The following is a 16,146-nucleotide window of genomic DNA, read 5'->3' as shown; positions in this document are numbered from 1 at the left end:
AAATAATTTCATGAATTTCAAAACCTTCAGAGAACTGTGTGATTATGATGCTGTGTGAATTCATAAGATGATTTATTATATTGACTAATTCTTGGAGTTTGCATTTAGCTACACGTGGTCCCCCATTGGAGGAAATAAAATAGAGATAATAAATTTAATATTTTGTATATTTTTCTTGGTTTTCAGAAAATAAGTACTGCTGGAACCAGTAATACAGATGTCCCCTTGGCTGTTCCCGGAATGTACCAATTGGACATTACATTAAGAAGGGGTCAGAGTTTAGCTGCCCGAGATCGAGGAGGTAAGAACATAAGAAAAATGTCACCTGGAAGCTTATTCTCTGTGTTTTTGACAAACTTTGTTTTCCTTGTGGTTTCTTAAGTTAAAAAAAAGTCAACTATAATATCAGTTTTAGAAGTTTCGGTTCAATGATGTGGCTCGAAATATCGTCTGACTCCTGTGACCGTAGAGGAAGAGGTTATGATGCAAGTTTGAAAACTCTGAATTGTCCCAACCCAGACAGCAAGGTCCCTACCAAACTTCTGACAAACTAGACTCTACATTATATATAATTAGTGACATAATCAGTTAAGTAGATGAAGCACATTTTTGAAGCCATATCAGAATTCATCTTTTCACAGACCTGAAATACTTTTTGCTGCATAGATTTGCTCCATTGAATCCCCTGAAACTGCAGAATCTTGGACTAACATCTCACCAAAACTTTGGAGATTCCCAGCAAGTGATTTTCTGAGGCTTGGTTGGACCTGGCAGCAATCTCATGGTGGATTAAACAGGTCTCTGTAGTCCATGATGAAGGAAAAGACAAGGCAAATACTCTTTAGTTCCTGGATTCCATATCACAAGGCAATCTCCTGATGAACTTACCTGGGGTACATTAATTATTCCTTGAACCCTGGTTAGGGGCAGGACAAAAGATAGACCCTAACCAGACCGTATAGCATCTTTTGCACGTTTTGAAATAACACTGCTTCGGGATGTGGAGATCTGAGGGCCTACATTCCTAAAGGAAGCTGAATTTGGGTGTAATTCCTCCCACTAAGAAGGAGGAGAGCCCCTGAGCTTCTAACTCATTGTCAGACGACCTGCAGAGTCCTCCTGGAATCACAGGAGCTTGTTTTTCTCCTCCCACTTTTTTTGACATCCATACTTAGGCAGGGAAAGGAACCAAATAAGACCATAATTTGTAATTTTTATCTCCTGTCTCTACAAAAATAAACTAGAGAAAATGAGTAACGTAACAGTGGGTTTTGTAAGATTAGAGATGATACAAATAATAGATTTAATGTTTAAGTACAAACTAGTAAATATCAGAATATTCTTAATGAATGAAGGTATGATTAGAAATGTTAGAATTTAAACACAGGGGGAATTTTCAAAATTCACCATCGGTTTTAGTAGCTGAGGACAAATGTTTATGGAATTGAACTGCTGGTCTCAAAAGAAGTTACAGGGGCTTCCCTGGTGGCACAGTGGTTGAGAGTCCGCCTGCCGATGCAGGGGACACGGGTTCGTGCCCCGGTCCGGGAGGATCCCGCGTGCCGCGGAGCGGCTGGGCCCGTGAGCCATGGCCGCTGAGCCTGCGCGTCCGGAGCCTGTGCTCCGCAACGGGAGAGCCCACAGCGGTGAGAGGCCCGCGTACCGCAGAAAAAAAAAAAAGAAGTTACAATTAGCTTGGAGGACAAAAATAATACTATTACCATAGTATTATTTCACTGTATTTATAAAACATTTTTTAGTCTTCAGAGCAATCTTAATTACATTACATTACAACATTTGATCTAAAACAGAATTGAACCAGGCATCAGGAGATCAAAATTTTAGTCCTAGATATGTCCTCCCAACAATATTAAATACATATGCACACAATTATTTATTGCAGAATTTTTTGTCATTATAAAATGCCCATAAATAGAAAGGTGGTTAAATAAGCCATGGTACACCCACATGATGAAATAATATGCAACTGTAAAATAAATAAGGAAAATCTTTAGGAATTGATATGGAAAGTGTTACAGGACATATTATTAAGTGAAAAAGCAAAGTGCAAAGGGTATCAACATTATGAAATGTTTTAGGTAAGAAAGAAGGGAGTATAAGGGATTATGCGTTATCTGTTCATTTCTACAAAAAGGAATATCAGAAGTAAAATCCAGAAATGAATGAGATCGATAACATAACACAATATCGGTAAGAACCGGTGTCCAGAATGTGGGATAGGAATGGGGTAAAAAGGGTAAGGAGGAAGTCCTATATGCCTTGTTGACAAGAATGTCAACAATATACTTGTCACTATACAAGTAAACTTTCTTGTATAGTTCTAACTCTTTAACCATGGCAATATTACAGAAAGAATTGAATGAGTGAATGGAAGGATGGATATATAGATAGATAGATAGGTTCCTGCATCCTGTTGATATCTATAATCACACCTCAGGGGAATGGGAATAAAACAACTAATCTAAGTGATTAAGTAAAACCATATTTGGGTTATGCACTATAAGACTCAAGACAAAAAGAACGATATATAAATAATGTACTTCAGAGAATGATTTTCAATTCTGAAAGTACTTACTGCATATGCTAGGAATGAGCAACTAAGTAAGTATATTGTAGATAAGAAGAGTCAGATTTCTTACTGCTGGAGAAAGAGGCCAAAGACATGGAATGGGGGAAAGCTAGAATGCACCTTGTGGTGTTAGAAAGGTATCGGTATGAACTGATGGTTCCTAATATATATACAGATAGATAGCAATTAAGATGGATAGAGATGTGTATGTGATCTCTCTGCTGAGAGGGCCTAGAAGTCATCACAAAGGTGTAATGACAAAGTAGAAATCCACATACTTTTGGCCCAGATCTTGGTTTCTAAATACAATTCCTCCAGTGAAAGTAAGCAGGGCTCCTGGAGAAATGGTTGACTGCAGATCTGGGGCAGAGACAGGACAAGATAAGCCTGGAACATTTTGCAGCGCCAGAAAATAAGGAAGTACTGAAAAATTGATGTCAGAATGTCAAAATGAAATAGGAGCCAACTTAAAGGAGCTCCTAATGATCAAAACTGGGACGATTTCAGCAACAAAATAAATAATAGTAATAATGGATTATACCCCATAGAATAATATAAATATCTATGATTTCATACTGGTAAATACATAATTAAATAAATAAATAGGTGTGAGATAAGGTAAAGCTTTTCCTTGTGGTAGAATTCTAATGAACAAATATAGACAGGAAAATAGAAATCACCTTACAACACCATAATAATTATTACAGGGCTTCCCTGGTGGCGCAGTGGTTGAGAGTCTGGCTGCCGATGCAGGGGACACGGGTTTGTGCCCCGGTCCAGGAGGATCCCACATGCCGCAGAGCGGCTGGGCCCGTGAGCCGTGGCCGCTGAGCCTATGCGTCCGGAGCCTGTGCTCTGCAATGGGAGAGGCCACAACATGTGAGAGGCCCACATACCGCAACAACAAAAAAATTATTACAGGCAAAAATCATCAATTGAGGCTAAAACTATATGTGCAAAATTATGATGTGAAACAGGATATTTGCATCATTTCAAAGTATTTCCCCACAAGATACATATAAATTACAAAGGGGAAAAAAAGTAACTTTACAGTAGAGAAACTTGGAAGACATCCTTTTAACCAAGGGTAAAGTTAACATCAGCAGTAATGAAACAGGTGTGATGACCCTGCTGATATGATGCGCTGAGAAAGGGACATCCTGTGTGGCATTCTTGTCAACAATGCATAAAGTCAATGTCATCATGAGAAAACATCAGGCAAACTCTGGCAACATATGATGCCAGTTACCTGAGCTAAGTAGCATCTGCCCTCTAGGCAGTGCATGCACAGTCTTGTTCCACCATTCTGTGTCTCCACAGTTGTGAGTCTGGATGGCATTGTGTATGCACCACTGTCTTTCTTATAGTAGCAATTTATTCTCTCCAGATGCCTCTGCCCAAAATAGGAATTTTTTAAACATAAAATGAGAGGGCCGTGTTCTTAAGAAATATGGGAGAGAAAATATTACTTTGTAGAAGTGAAGAATATCCCAAAGTGTTTAAAATGCAAACTGTAATCCAGCTTCCCTATCTGACTCACATGCCTGCATTTATGAAGTTTTTAGCTGGTAGATATGAGAGGAGATATATAAACAGAGGAAACAACCTGAGTCAAGTTTGGGATTGATTAAAATTTATCATAACCTGAGTTAAGTTGGGGATTGATTAAAATTTATCATAGACCCACCTGTAAATAACAGTTGGTGTTAAGCATATGATTGGATAGATAGCATTGGGTCCCTTCAGATTTGTGAATTTTATATATCTACAGATATAGATGTAGATATATAGATATATAATTTTGAGGGCCTGAATGGGGATTATGGTTGTGGAACTGGAGAAGGAAACGAAAATGGGAGGGATGGTTTGGAGAATGTCCAGTAGCATCTGAGATCAACTGGGTGAGGGGGGTTCAAAAACCTATTGAGATTTTAAGGCTGCTGATGACCAGGAGCCGTGTGGACTTTGGAAAAAGGTGCATGTAAGCAAAAATATTTGTGTAACTATTAGAATTAGCAGAAATTACACTCTCTTGTCATTTATTACATTGATACCCTCACCTACTGCCTAGCAAAACCAAAATGCCTATGCCTTCCATGTCCTATCTCACCCTTGCACAAAATAATGGAAGGGAAAACTCATTTCCCCATCCCCACCATCGCCAGAAGGTTGTTTGAACTTTGCAATTTCAGAATCTTTATATGTAATAGGCACTGAGGTGGGCTCAACAGGCAAAACTGGCCGTCATTCTTCCACTTTTATAACCTGTTTTACAGAACAACCAGGTAGCTTTTTGGAATGCTACTGCCTTTTTCAAAGTTTTATTATACCTGCTTTAAGCAGCCTGATGGACTAGAAAGTACATGACCTTCTAGGGAATCTGACCACATAATTTCAAAGCCAATCTCAACATTTTATTAGCTGTGTGACTTTGAGTGAACTGTGCAGTCTCTCTGCTGCAATTGTAGGGTTCCAGATTTAGCAAATAAAAAATGCACAATGCCTAGTTAAATTTGAATTTCAGATAACCCATTATCTTTTAATATAAATATATCTCATGAATCTAATCCACAGTATAATGAATATAGATAATAATATTATACTATAATTATGTAATGTAAATATCACTACATTGGCAAACATATTACAGTATATAAGTACATCAAAGTAACATGCTGCACACCTTAAACTTACACAATGTTACATGTCAAATTTATTCAATAAAAAATAAATAATACAGATACATACGTATCTCTCATGTGCTATTTGGAGTACTCCTATACTAAAAAATTATTTGTTGTTGATCTGAAGTTCCAATTTAACTGAGTTCCTTGTTTTATCTGGCAGCCCTTTGACAACTGTTATATGTAGTTCTCTTTTAAACTGCCATTTTTACTTTAATTGGGTTGGGCTTTTCAGGACTATATTATCATCTGTCACGTTTTGAAAGTCATGTCTTGACAAGATTATTTGTATTGTTAGAAAAAAAGAGCAATCCGTGTAGATATGTCTGGTGATAGCAATTCCCTACAACTTAATTCCTTGAAATTTGTATCGTGGAGGATGTATTAATTTCCTAGGGTTGCCTTAACATATGACCACAAACCTGGAGGCTTAAAACAACAGAAATTTATTATCTCAGTTCTGGAGTCCAAGAGTCAGAAAAGTCAAGTTGTGGTAGGCAACACACCTTCCAAAATCTCTTGGGAGGAATTCTTCCTCACCTCTTCTGGCTTCTGATGACTCCAGGCATTCCTTGGCTTGCGGCAGCATCACTCCAATCTTTGCTTCCATCTTCCCCCTCTGTGTCTCCAAGCCTCAAATCTCCTTCTTCTTTCTCTCATAAGGACAGTAGTCATTGGTTTTAGGGCCTGCCTTAAATCCAGTATGTTCTCATCTCAAGATTCTTAAATTAATTTTATCTGCAAAAAGACTATTTCTAAATAAGGTTACATTCACAGGTACCAGGGGTTAGGACTTGTAATGTATATATACATTATATATAATGTATATATATGTACATTATATATATTATATAATGTATATCTACTATACATCATATATACTTATATGCTTCTACAGAACATATACGTTCTGTTGTGTTTTTCCTGTCCTATTTTCATAGATGAAAAAAAAAAATCACTCATTGACACCCAAAGATTTCCTTGCTTCATGTTAATATAACTAGAGCCATACAATTACTAAATCTTAAGAATGAACTTCTATCTTGAGATTTTGTAAATGACTCCAAGACCACACATTTTTCCTAGGAAGCTTTTTATACTAGTCTTAACGCTTCCTTTATTTTGAGGCAGAAGCAAAGGGTCTGGTGGCCCTTCTCCAAAGAGGCGCCATCCTTTACCAAATGTAACTGAAGTCCTTAAGACACAGAGCAAGTACTATGCAAAGTTTCTGAAGAAACTCTGAAGGTGATGTTTCCACATATGAAATGCAGTCATACCACACATACCAAAGTTAGGTTCACTTTTAAACATGCTATCTCTTCTGCTATTATGGTTACAAATTTGCTTTGCTTAATGATATTTAGGTTGGAAGAGGGACCAATTTTTATTTAACTTTTACAAAAAAAATACATTGCCATGAAAAGTAAAAAGGCCCAGGAAAGGCACTGTGTATAATACCTGACACTGTTCTCAGGAGTTGATAGACAAGGCCAATCAATATGTGTCATATTTTCTTCAGAATCTGCATCGACTTTGACAATGGTGGGTTTTTTTTTTAAATATGATTTGATTATTTATAGATGAATTTGATTTAAAATAAGTATAATTTAATTCAGCCTCTATTAATAAAGGATGATTTTAAGCTTAACTCATTTTAAAAGTGCATCTCTGGGCTTCCCTGGTGGCGCAGTGGTTGAGAGTCCGCCTGCTGATGCAGGTGACACGGGTTCGTGCCCCGGTCCGGGAAGATCCCACATGCCGTGGAGCGGCTGGGCCCGTGATCCATGGCCGCTGAGCCTGCGGGTCCGGAGCCTGTGCTCCGCAGCGGGAGAGGCCACAACAGTGAGAGGCCCGAGTACCGAAAAGAAAAAAAAGTGCATCTCTGAGTTCCATTTATTAGAGACACCGTCCTTAAATTCACTTGAGGTTAATTAGCTTGCTTTCATAGTTTTCCATATTTAGATTTCTTAAAGGATATGCTCCTCCTTGGTGTAAGGATAAAGGAAATTTTATGTGTTCATGGGTTTCAGTGCATTGTGCCTATAGGGAGAAATAGTCTCAGGAATTTAGTTACACATTCTCTGAAATTAGATCATATAAAGTATACAAAATTACCCTTTCCATAAATTTTGACAGGTCAGTTGGCACAGTTGTACCAAAAATGTAAACCCATTCCTAATTGGTAAACTGTTTAATATAGTCAAACCTTTATAAGGTTATGTATGGCCCATTAATTAATATTATTTTAAGAGACAGCCTTCATTCTAATTAGCACTAAATTAGTCTTCTAAATTTGGGGTTAGAGAGAAAGTGAAAAGGTCTATGGGGCTTTATTAGTGCTTATCATAAAATAAACCATTAAAAATAATAGCAACAATATTCTAAAGCAAATAACAACAATTAGATATGTCTCTTTGCTTTTACAAGGTGCTATTTCTTTTTCTGCTGATTTTGGGTTAGCAGTCTCCTTTCACAAAGTCATCTGTCTTTAGACCAGAATAGTCCTGGAAATCCTGACTTTAAAATCCACTGGCTCAGTTGGTCAGGTATTTACTCTCGGTGGCAATCTCAGCTTACATTTGGAAACCTCAGCCATGGGTTTATTCTTAGCAGCCTCAACAATCTTCTCCACCAACTTCTGAGACTTACTTTCTAATTATTTATTTATTTATTTATTTTGCGGTACGCGGGCCTCTCACTGTTGTGGCCTCTCCCGCTGCGGAGCACAGGCTCCGGACGCGCAGGCTCATAGGCCGTGGCTCACAGGCCCAGCCACTCCGTGGCATGTGGGATCCTCCCGGACCGGGGCACGAACCCGTGTCCCCTGCATTGGCAGGCGGTCTCTCAACCACTGCGCCACCAGGGAAGACCCTTACTTTCTAATTTTAACGAAAGACACAATGTCTGAATTTTAGCTTACAGTGGGAACCTTTAGGCAAGCAGGAGGCGAAAAAAAGAGGCCACGCATTGGTGGTAGATGGAATGCTTCTGGTTAATTTATTACAGAAACTAATCATACCAGAATGAAAGAGTAGAATCTCCTGTTGGAAGTGATCACATAAGCATCAGGCAATAGGGTCATCAGGTGATGATTACCCTGAGGGGAAAAATATGTTAGGGACAGTGAAGACATTGGCAAATCTTCAAAACCTTGCAATCAATAAATACTACAGAGCATGCACCAAAAGCATCTCCAATTGATAAAAAGTGTTTTAAAACTACAAATAAAATGTTCCCAGAAGTAAATTTATTGACAGCCATTGCGTCATCCCTTGTGCATAAGTATGAACATGCTTCCACTCCTAGACCCCAATGGGACCTGTAATTGCATATCAAAAAGTAGTACTTTATTGATATAAAACTGACCTTGGGTAGACTGAGCTTTTCTTTTTGTTTTGAAAACTTTTCCCTATCCCCAAAAAGAATATTCCATGCCCATTTTGACCCCCTAGGTTCAAGTAAACATCAGACCCACAAGACTATCCACAAGACTACCCAAGGCCACACTTGACACCTCTTCAGGAGGATATAGGGTGGGAACCACAGTTCAGCAGCAAGACAGCCTCAGCTACCCCTTGCTGCAGCCCATGCAGCCGCCCCTGCAGCCATCCGGGAGGTATCTTCCTTAGCTACCAGGTGGCACAGCGCAGATGGAAAAAGACAAGATCGCATTGAGCAGGTGTGGGAGCCTCTATGGTATAAAAGCCTCCTTTCTCACAGGAGCTAGTATCTCTTGTAACTACTTCATAGTTTCCAGGGACATGCCCAGTTACAAGCATCATTACAGTCAGGAAGCCCAAAGATATGGCTTCCCAACAGGTGTTTCTACTTCTCCCAGTCTAGATGAAATTTACCAACCAGGGCATCATTTTTACCTTGTGTTGCTTAACAACATAGTTAACATACTATCTATTGAGGGTTATAAGAGAAAAGAGTTAACCAAAGGTCATATTCTCATGAAGAAGAAGGAAATGGTTTCCTCATACTGGGGCAAGCATTGAGAACATTAAGAAAATACAGGGCATTCCAGTTGTGCCTAATTGTATCAGTCGGCCCCTCCTTGCTCAAGTGCCACAGGAAGGGCTTCAAGGTGAGGTGATTTCAAGCCTTTGGTGCTACCTAGCAGCTGTTGAAGAAGCATTAGAGTTGGTTTGGATGTAGAATACCCTGTCAGATGTGTTAGTCCAAACTGAGGGGCTGACCTTGGAGAAGAGGAAAATCAAAGAGAATTTTCAGACAAACACACAAATGCTCAAGGATGAGAAATAGCTACAACCTTGTCTGTGTTATTAGTCAAAGTAACAACACTTTACAGCAACCATAACAAAGGAAAAACAACAAACAGTTTAGTGATTTTAGGTTGTGTAGACATAACAGACCCTTATTATTCTTTCTATTTGCTTATTTTTTGTAAATAAATGACCATGGTCATAAAATACACAACACCACAGAAAAAGCAGACTCTTCTGAAAGTATGTATTCAGTTTGGGCAAGACAAAACCTTTCTTCTATGCAGAAAGCAATAAATTTGTTATTACCTTGTATTGAGAACAGTCTCGGTACTCAATGACCATTTTTCTTTCTAAGCTACCAGTTCTCTGTTATACATAAACTTCTTTTAAAAAATGATTTTATTTATAATTTTTTCATCTTAAACTTATTGGGGTATAATTTACATAGAGGAAAACCTACAGTTTGATGAGTTTGACAGAAAAATACAGTCATAACCACCATCAAAATCAAAATATAGAACATTTCTCATTGCCTTACAAAGTTCCCTCATGATCCTTTATGGCTAATTCTCTCCTAACACTCCTAGCCCCTGGCAACAACTGATTTGATATCTGTAAAAATCATTTTAAATTACCTCAATATGTATATATGTTAAATATGGGCAGATGTATATGAAATAATGATAGATAATAAATTTTAGAGATTGAATATAATTAATTTTATAAAGCATGATACTTTTTTACAGCAGTAATTTTATCCTCGTAATTTGATGCTATTTATATTGCAAATGTATTTACATATTGAAAGAATACATTAAAAAAATCTACTCAGTGAGCCCCAATGTAAACTATGGATTTTGAGTGATGATGATGTGTCAATGTAGGCTCATCGGTGCAAAGTACCACTCTGGTTGGGGATGATGGTAGATGGGGAGGCTGTGCTCGTGTAGGGGGAGGGGTATGTGGAACTCTCTACTTTCCACTCAGTTTTGCAGTGAGCCTAATACTGCTCTAAAATATAAAGTCTATTAAAAAAAAAAAGAACAAGGGCTTCCCTGGTGGCGCAGTGCTTGGGAGTCTGCCTGCCGATGCAGGGGACACGGGTTTGTGCCCTGGTCTGGGAGGATCCCACATGCCTCCGAGCGGCTAGGCCCGTGAGCCATGGCCGCCGAGCCTGCGCGTCCGGAGCCTGTGCTCCGCAACAGGAGAGGCCACAGCAGTGAGGCGCCCGCGTACCGCAAAAACAAACAAACAAACGCTGCTCTGTGGTGATCAGGTACCTTTGCTCTGTCTCTATCTTAATTTAGTTTAAGTACACAAAGTAATAGAACTACAGCTGACGTGAAAAACTTATCAGAATCCTAAAATTTTACTCAAGGAATCCGAATGAAATAGCATGCAGCACTGTCTGAAGTTTCAAGCAATCATGTTTTTAAAAATAAAGTGACTACTTATTTTAGTTCAGTTTGGTTACATGCATACTTCTATCCACGCAATCTTAAACTTAGTGTAATTAATGGTCTGTTCTGTAAGACAAGTATGCAAATTTCCCAGTTTTCTGTTATAAAATCAATCTGATTGACATGAACTAAATGTTATGTTATATATCTCTTTCTGATTTAGGCAAAGAGAACACGTTTAGTTGTCTTTTTAGCCAAATTTAACAAAACAATTTGTTATTCAAGGCCACAACAGTGAGAGGCCCGCGTACCGCAAAAAAAACAAAAACAAAAATGGGCAGATGTAGATATAGAGCAGTGATTCTCAAAGTTGAGTCACTAGACCAGCAGCCTCAGAATCACTTTGGAATTTTGGAATCTTTGGGCACAACCCCAGGTCTACTGAATCCTAAACTCTAGGTGTGTGGCCCATCCATCTGTGTTTTAAGAAAATTTCTAGGTGATAGTGATGCATGCTTAAGTTTGAAAAACAGTGATGTAAATGTCCTAAGAATCTAGCCACATGGAACTGCTCAAATACAACTCAGAGACCACAGAATTTCTCGTATCTAACCATTCTCTAGAAACCTGTGAAACCATTTTGGGCTCCCCTTCCTGGAGCCCCGATGTCCGCTAGATACTTAACTCTCTCTCCAGTCCGCTAGATACTTAACTCTCTCTCCAGTCTCACTTCTCACTCACCATCTCACTTCTCTCAGGTCTAATGTTAGATGGCAAGATGCCATAAAACCATAGTACAGGAGCCCTTTCAAATGGCCCTTAGACTGTACAGCAAGGAGCTCTGAACATGAGCTGGAATGGCCACACTTTTGAAAAGCCTAGTAGTTTGTTGGTCATAGCTGCTCTTAAAGAGGAAGGTCAGGGAAACACAAGGAATCTAGAGTGTTCTTGTGTTGTTCCTTGATTTAGAAGCTGACGTCTGCTTGACTTTGATGTTCCAATGAAGCAGGCTCTGTGGGTCCTCCAAGAATTGTGACTAGAACTGACTGAAAATTACAGTCAGTTGAGTTATGAGAGTGTATCAGAAACTTATTACAAACTTTTCTGCAAGTAAAAAGGCCCCTGGTAGGCCCATTTAAAGATTCACTCCTAAGAACATTTTATTGATAAGTTTTTAATAGCTATATTTTATTGATGAAAAATTAGTCGATCTAAGAAAGAAATGGAAAATTTTATTCGAGCCAAATTGAGGATTATAACCCAGGAACAGCCTCTCAAAAAGCTTCAAGAACTGTTCTGCCCATTAGAGGTCAAAACACAGTTATATAAGTTTTTGAAACTTAGGGCTGTACGTTAAGTGACGTATCATTGACAGTCGATACAATCTAATGGATAGTGGATTATGGGTCATCATGGCCCCTCACAAAATCTTTTTAAGGAGTTGTCTTGGTACTAAGAGAATGCTGTTCTTTGTGGTTGAGCACCTATTTCTGCCTATGGGGAGGTCTGGTCAATGTATAATGCAGATGCACAATGCCTAGTAGAGGGGAGAGGAGAGGCCAAAGGGCAGAGAAAATTTTTTAATGTTTAAATTTTTCTTGTCTTGCCATAAAGTATCGATTTTATTTCACATTTTTTTCCTAAAAGCAAACAAGTTTCTAGATCAAAGATCAGACGTTATTATTTATAGGATTTGTTCCCCATGCTCCGCTCTCTCCCTTTGGGGAGATGCAAATGTCAGCTGCAAACACAAGGGGTCTGTACTGTGGGAGAAAACCCCCAAATTACGCAATTTGGAGTTTCTATAAGAACTGCTGCACAGCAGCCCCTCTTGAGAGAGAAAAAGAACACATCTTCCTAACATAAACATATCCTCTCTTAGGAACAGAGAAGATTCTTAGATCTTTACAACCATTTAAAATGTAAACTCATAGCTAGCTCTAAGCCTGTCATATGGTCAGGCCACTCAAGATGACTATTCTTTTGCTCTCTGTGCATCCCCTGCTCAACCAGTCTCTGCTTCCCCTACCCCTACTCACCTGACTGACCTTCCTTCTTAATCATAGAGCTTAATGAGTAACTGCCTACCTGCTTGCCCACCACCCACCCCTCCATCCTCCCCTAGCCCCAGCTAGTGATTGTGCTAATCTTTAGATCAGAAGGGCTCCATTATGATCATTTATCAAAGGGCCAGTGAGGGGTGTGCCCCTCTGCTAGTTTCCCTGGTAACCGATGAGTCAACTTAACATCACACCCCCCCTTTAACTGGTAGCCTCCCTCTCCCTCCTACCCCACTAGCAAAGACTGTACATGGTGTGATGCTGCTCCAGGACCTTGCTTCAGGCATGTGAGATGCCCTATGCACTAAACCACTGATGTCTCTTTCGCTCTCAAGGCTGGGCAGCTACAGGGCTCGTAGGCCTTCGGGCTGCAGCCCAACACCTATCAACCGTAGACCGTAGAATATAAAAAGAAAATGGTTCTGGGGAAAAGGAAACACCCTATCTTTATAGCATATAGTTCATCATTTATTATGCCCTAGTTATTTGTTTTACCTTTCTGTTAAGCATGGATGTTGTCCATTATGAATATGTGTAGATGTTTTACAATTATGGTATAAAGTGAAATTTTCTTCATTTTTAAACAATGACCAATTTGTCATTCACAGACATCTTTCAAATGTAGACTAATGGGTTCTTTCACATTTTGAAAGATTACAGTTTTATAACAAAAGGTACTTAGAGACAATGACTACAAAATTGTATAATTATGCTTTTCTAAATTTTCTAGAGTTTTGAGAATATATTATCTCTTGAAAAAATTATTGAAGAACAATTCCTCATTAAATTTAGAAAAGAGTGAACAAAGCTTTGTTCTTTATTAAAGAAAAATCTGTGAGTGTAAATTATAAGAATAACTAAAATAAATTGCTTTTCCACAAAGTACGTTCAAGTTTAAAAATTCTCAGACTTCAGTCAATTTACTTTAATATCTTATTAGCAGTCTGTAATAGAAGAAAAGACCTCGTGTTGTAGGTTGGGTACTCCAGAAGCAGAACTTAAGACAGGGCTTTGTGCTTCTCTGTGGAATAATCCCAGAAAGCAGCAGTAAGGGCAAGGATGAGACAGGGAAGGAAGGAGGCCAGTACAGGATTAAGAAGAAGCAGGTTATCTTGGGGACCTCTGGGATGTGGTGTGAAATGTCCCCAGCAGGTTCCAATGAGGAACCAAGAAGGTGGACTATTTATTTAACAATTCCCATTTGCCATTTGCTAAGGCCTGCTCCCAAGGGTGTGGCACCTGTGGCCTGGTGCATGGACAGGCCAAATATGCTACTATAACACCATAAGTGCTTGAGGAAGGGGTGGAGATAGAATGCCTTTGGTGTTTAGGAAAACTGGGAGTGCAGACGGGAGTTGGCTGGACAAAAATAGCATCTGCTAGAGCATAGGTTGGGCATCAGAGAGACCAGAAGTAAGTTGCTGAAAAACTAACCTTCATACGTAAAACGGGGATAACAACAGCATCTACCTCCTAGGCTTGTTCTCCTAGGCTTGTGATGTTGAGGCTATTTCTCATCCTTTTGTTTCTAAACCTTAAAAGCACAGAGCTTGTATTTTCTCCTAAAATATCATATTCATAGTTCCTTAATCATTTCAGAATTGCACTCTGAGATCATCAAAATACAATTATGGAAAGGAATCATTGTCAGTTTTCAAGACGGCAAGAAAAATAAAGCTAGAAAAAAGCAATTAACGTCTCAGAGTATTTAAAATTGCTTGAAGTTTATTTTTACTGATCTCAGTTTCACTATTCTGATTCAGTAAGGTTGAGAAACCAAACTGTTCTTTACTGTTGTGAATAATAGGTGTCACAGAGGAAGTCAATAGTTTTTCTTTTTACTCCATCACATATACCAAGCCACTGATAGAGCGAAAGGACAGTGCACCTCAACTAATTATCACTTTTGAAATACATTAATGTAGAGTATCAGTAATGGAGAAGACTGAACAAGATTACATTTTAACTTTTCCCAAGAAAATAAATCGTCCTTAAAATTTTATTAGTAAAGACAAGAACATTTTAGATTTACTATTGCTTCATGGTACACATACTATCACTTTACAGATCTCAGATTTGTAGGATACTTATGAGGCTGTTTCTCCTATGATTTGATCTATTATTAGGTGTTGTGCTTCTGGGTGGATAGGAGGATCTAGTTTATAGCCTTGTGAAGACAAAACATTGCATATACTACTTTGTAGGAGAAATGGTAGCCAAAGTAATATGGGAAGTCTGTGGGGAGACAGACCTAGCCATGCCAAGGAGGGCCTCAGAGTTGATAATTCTCTGATTTATCTGTGTCTTGGCCTCTAGCTGGAGAGCTTGTGGTGAGATCTGAAAAAAAAAGAGATAAGAAACTGGTTTAATAAAATTGGATTTAGGACCTGTGGAATAGACAGAATTCTAAATCAACCCTTAGTGATACATGTCTTGGTATTAGTCCCTTCCCCTTTAATATGGGTGGAATCTGTGAATATGGTGCTATATCACTTCTGTGATTATGCTATATTATGTTATATGGCAAAAGTAAAAAGATGTTTGCAAACGTAGTAAATGTCTCTAATCCACTGACTTTGAATTAATCAAAAGGGAAATGATCTTTGGTGGGCCTTACATAATGAGATGAGTTTTAAAGAAGGAACCAGAGCCCTTCTTGAGATAGAGAGATCCTCTTGCTGGCCTTGAAGAAGCAAACAGCCATCAGGTCTTACAGCCAGGTTGGGGGCCAGTCCTGCCCACCAGTGCACTATTGATACAATAGCCATAGCCAGGCCCTGCAGCTGGGCCCTGGGCCAGCCCTACCCAAACATGTGCTGCAGAAGCAGCCTTGGCCCTGTCAGTACAATAGGGCATAAGCGTCCACATAGGGGGCTCCCTTGAGCTCCTGGCTCTGGTGTTCAGGTGGGATTGCGCTTCTGAACCCTACATGATATCTCCTACATGAGGCCATTCCTTCAAGACTGGGAGAGGTAGATGATTTACCTAATACACAAAAACAAATACAGAGAATTAGGCAAAATGGGGAGACAGAGTAACATGTATCAATCAAAAGAAAAATACAAAATCTCAGAAAAAGAACTACCTGATAAAGAGTTCAAAGTAATTGTCATTAAGATGCTCACTGAACTTGGGAGAAGAATGGATGAACCCAGTCAGAACTTCAACAAAGAGATAGAA

At 39.0% G+C, this 16,146-nt stretch overlaps 1 protein-coding gene across 16 annotated transcripts in view; it reads left to right on the top strand.

The window, feature by feature from the left end:
• MCTP1 (multiple C2 and transmembrane domain containing 1) overlaps positions 1-16,146 on the top strand; it is a 541,550-nt gene that overhangs the window by 229,607 nt on the left and 295,797 nt on the right. For all 16 annotated transcript variants that reach the window (XR_009563429.2, XR_009563431.1, XR_009563434.1 and 13 more), the window contains exon 2: positions 187-301. Coding sequence is in view for 11 of the 16 variants with exons in the window: in XM_060296021.1 (XP_060152004.1) it covers positions 187-301 (115 nt within the window). In the remaining 5 variants the exon portion in view is untranslated. The remainder of the gene's footprint in view (positions 1-186; positions 302-16,146) is intronic.

The sequence above is a fragment of the Globicephala melas genome, chromosome 3 (assembly GCF_963455315.2).
Source record: "Globicephala melas chromosome 3, mGloMel1.2, whole genome shotgun sequence".
In the NCBI taxonomy this organism is placed as follows: Eukaryota; Metazoa; Chordata; class Mammalia; order Artiodactyla; family Delphinidae; genus Globicephala; species Globicephala melas.
Note: the sequence above shows the minus strand (reverse complement) of the source record. Positions and strands in the feature narration are given on the sequence as shown.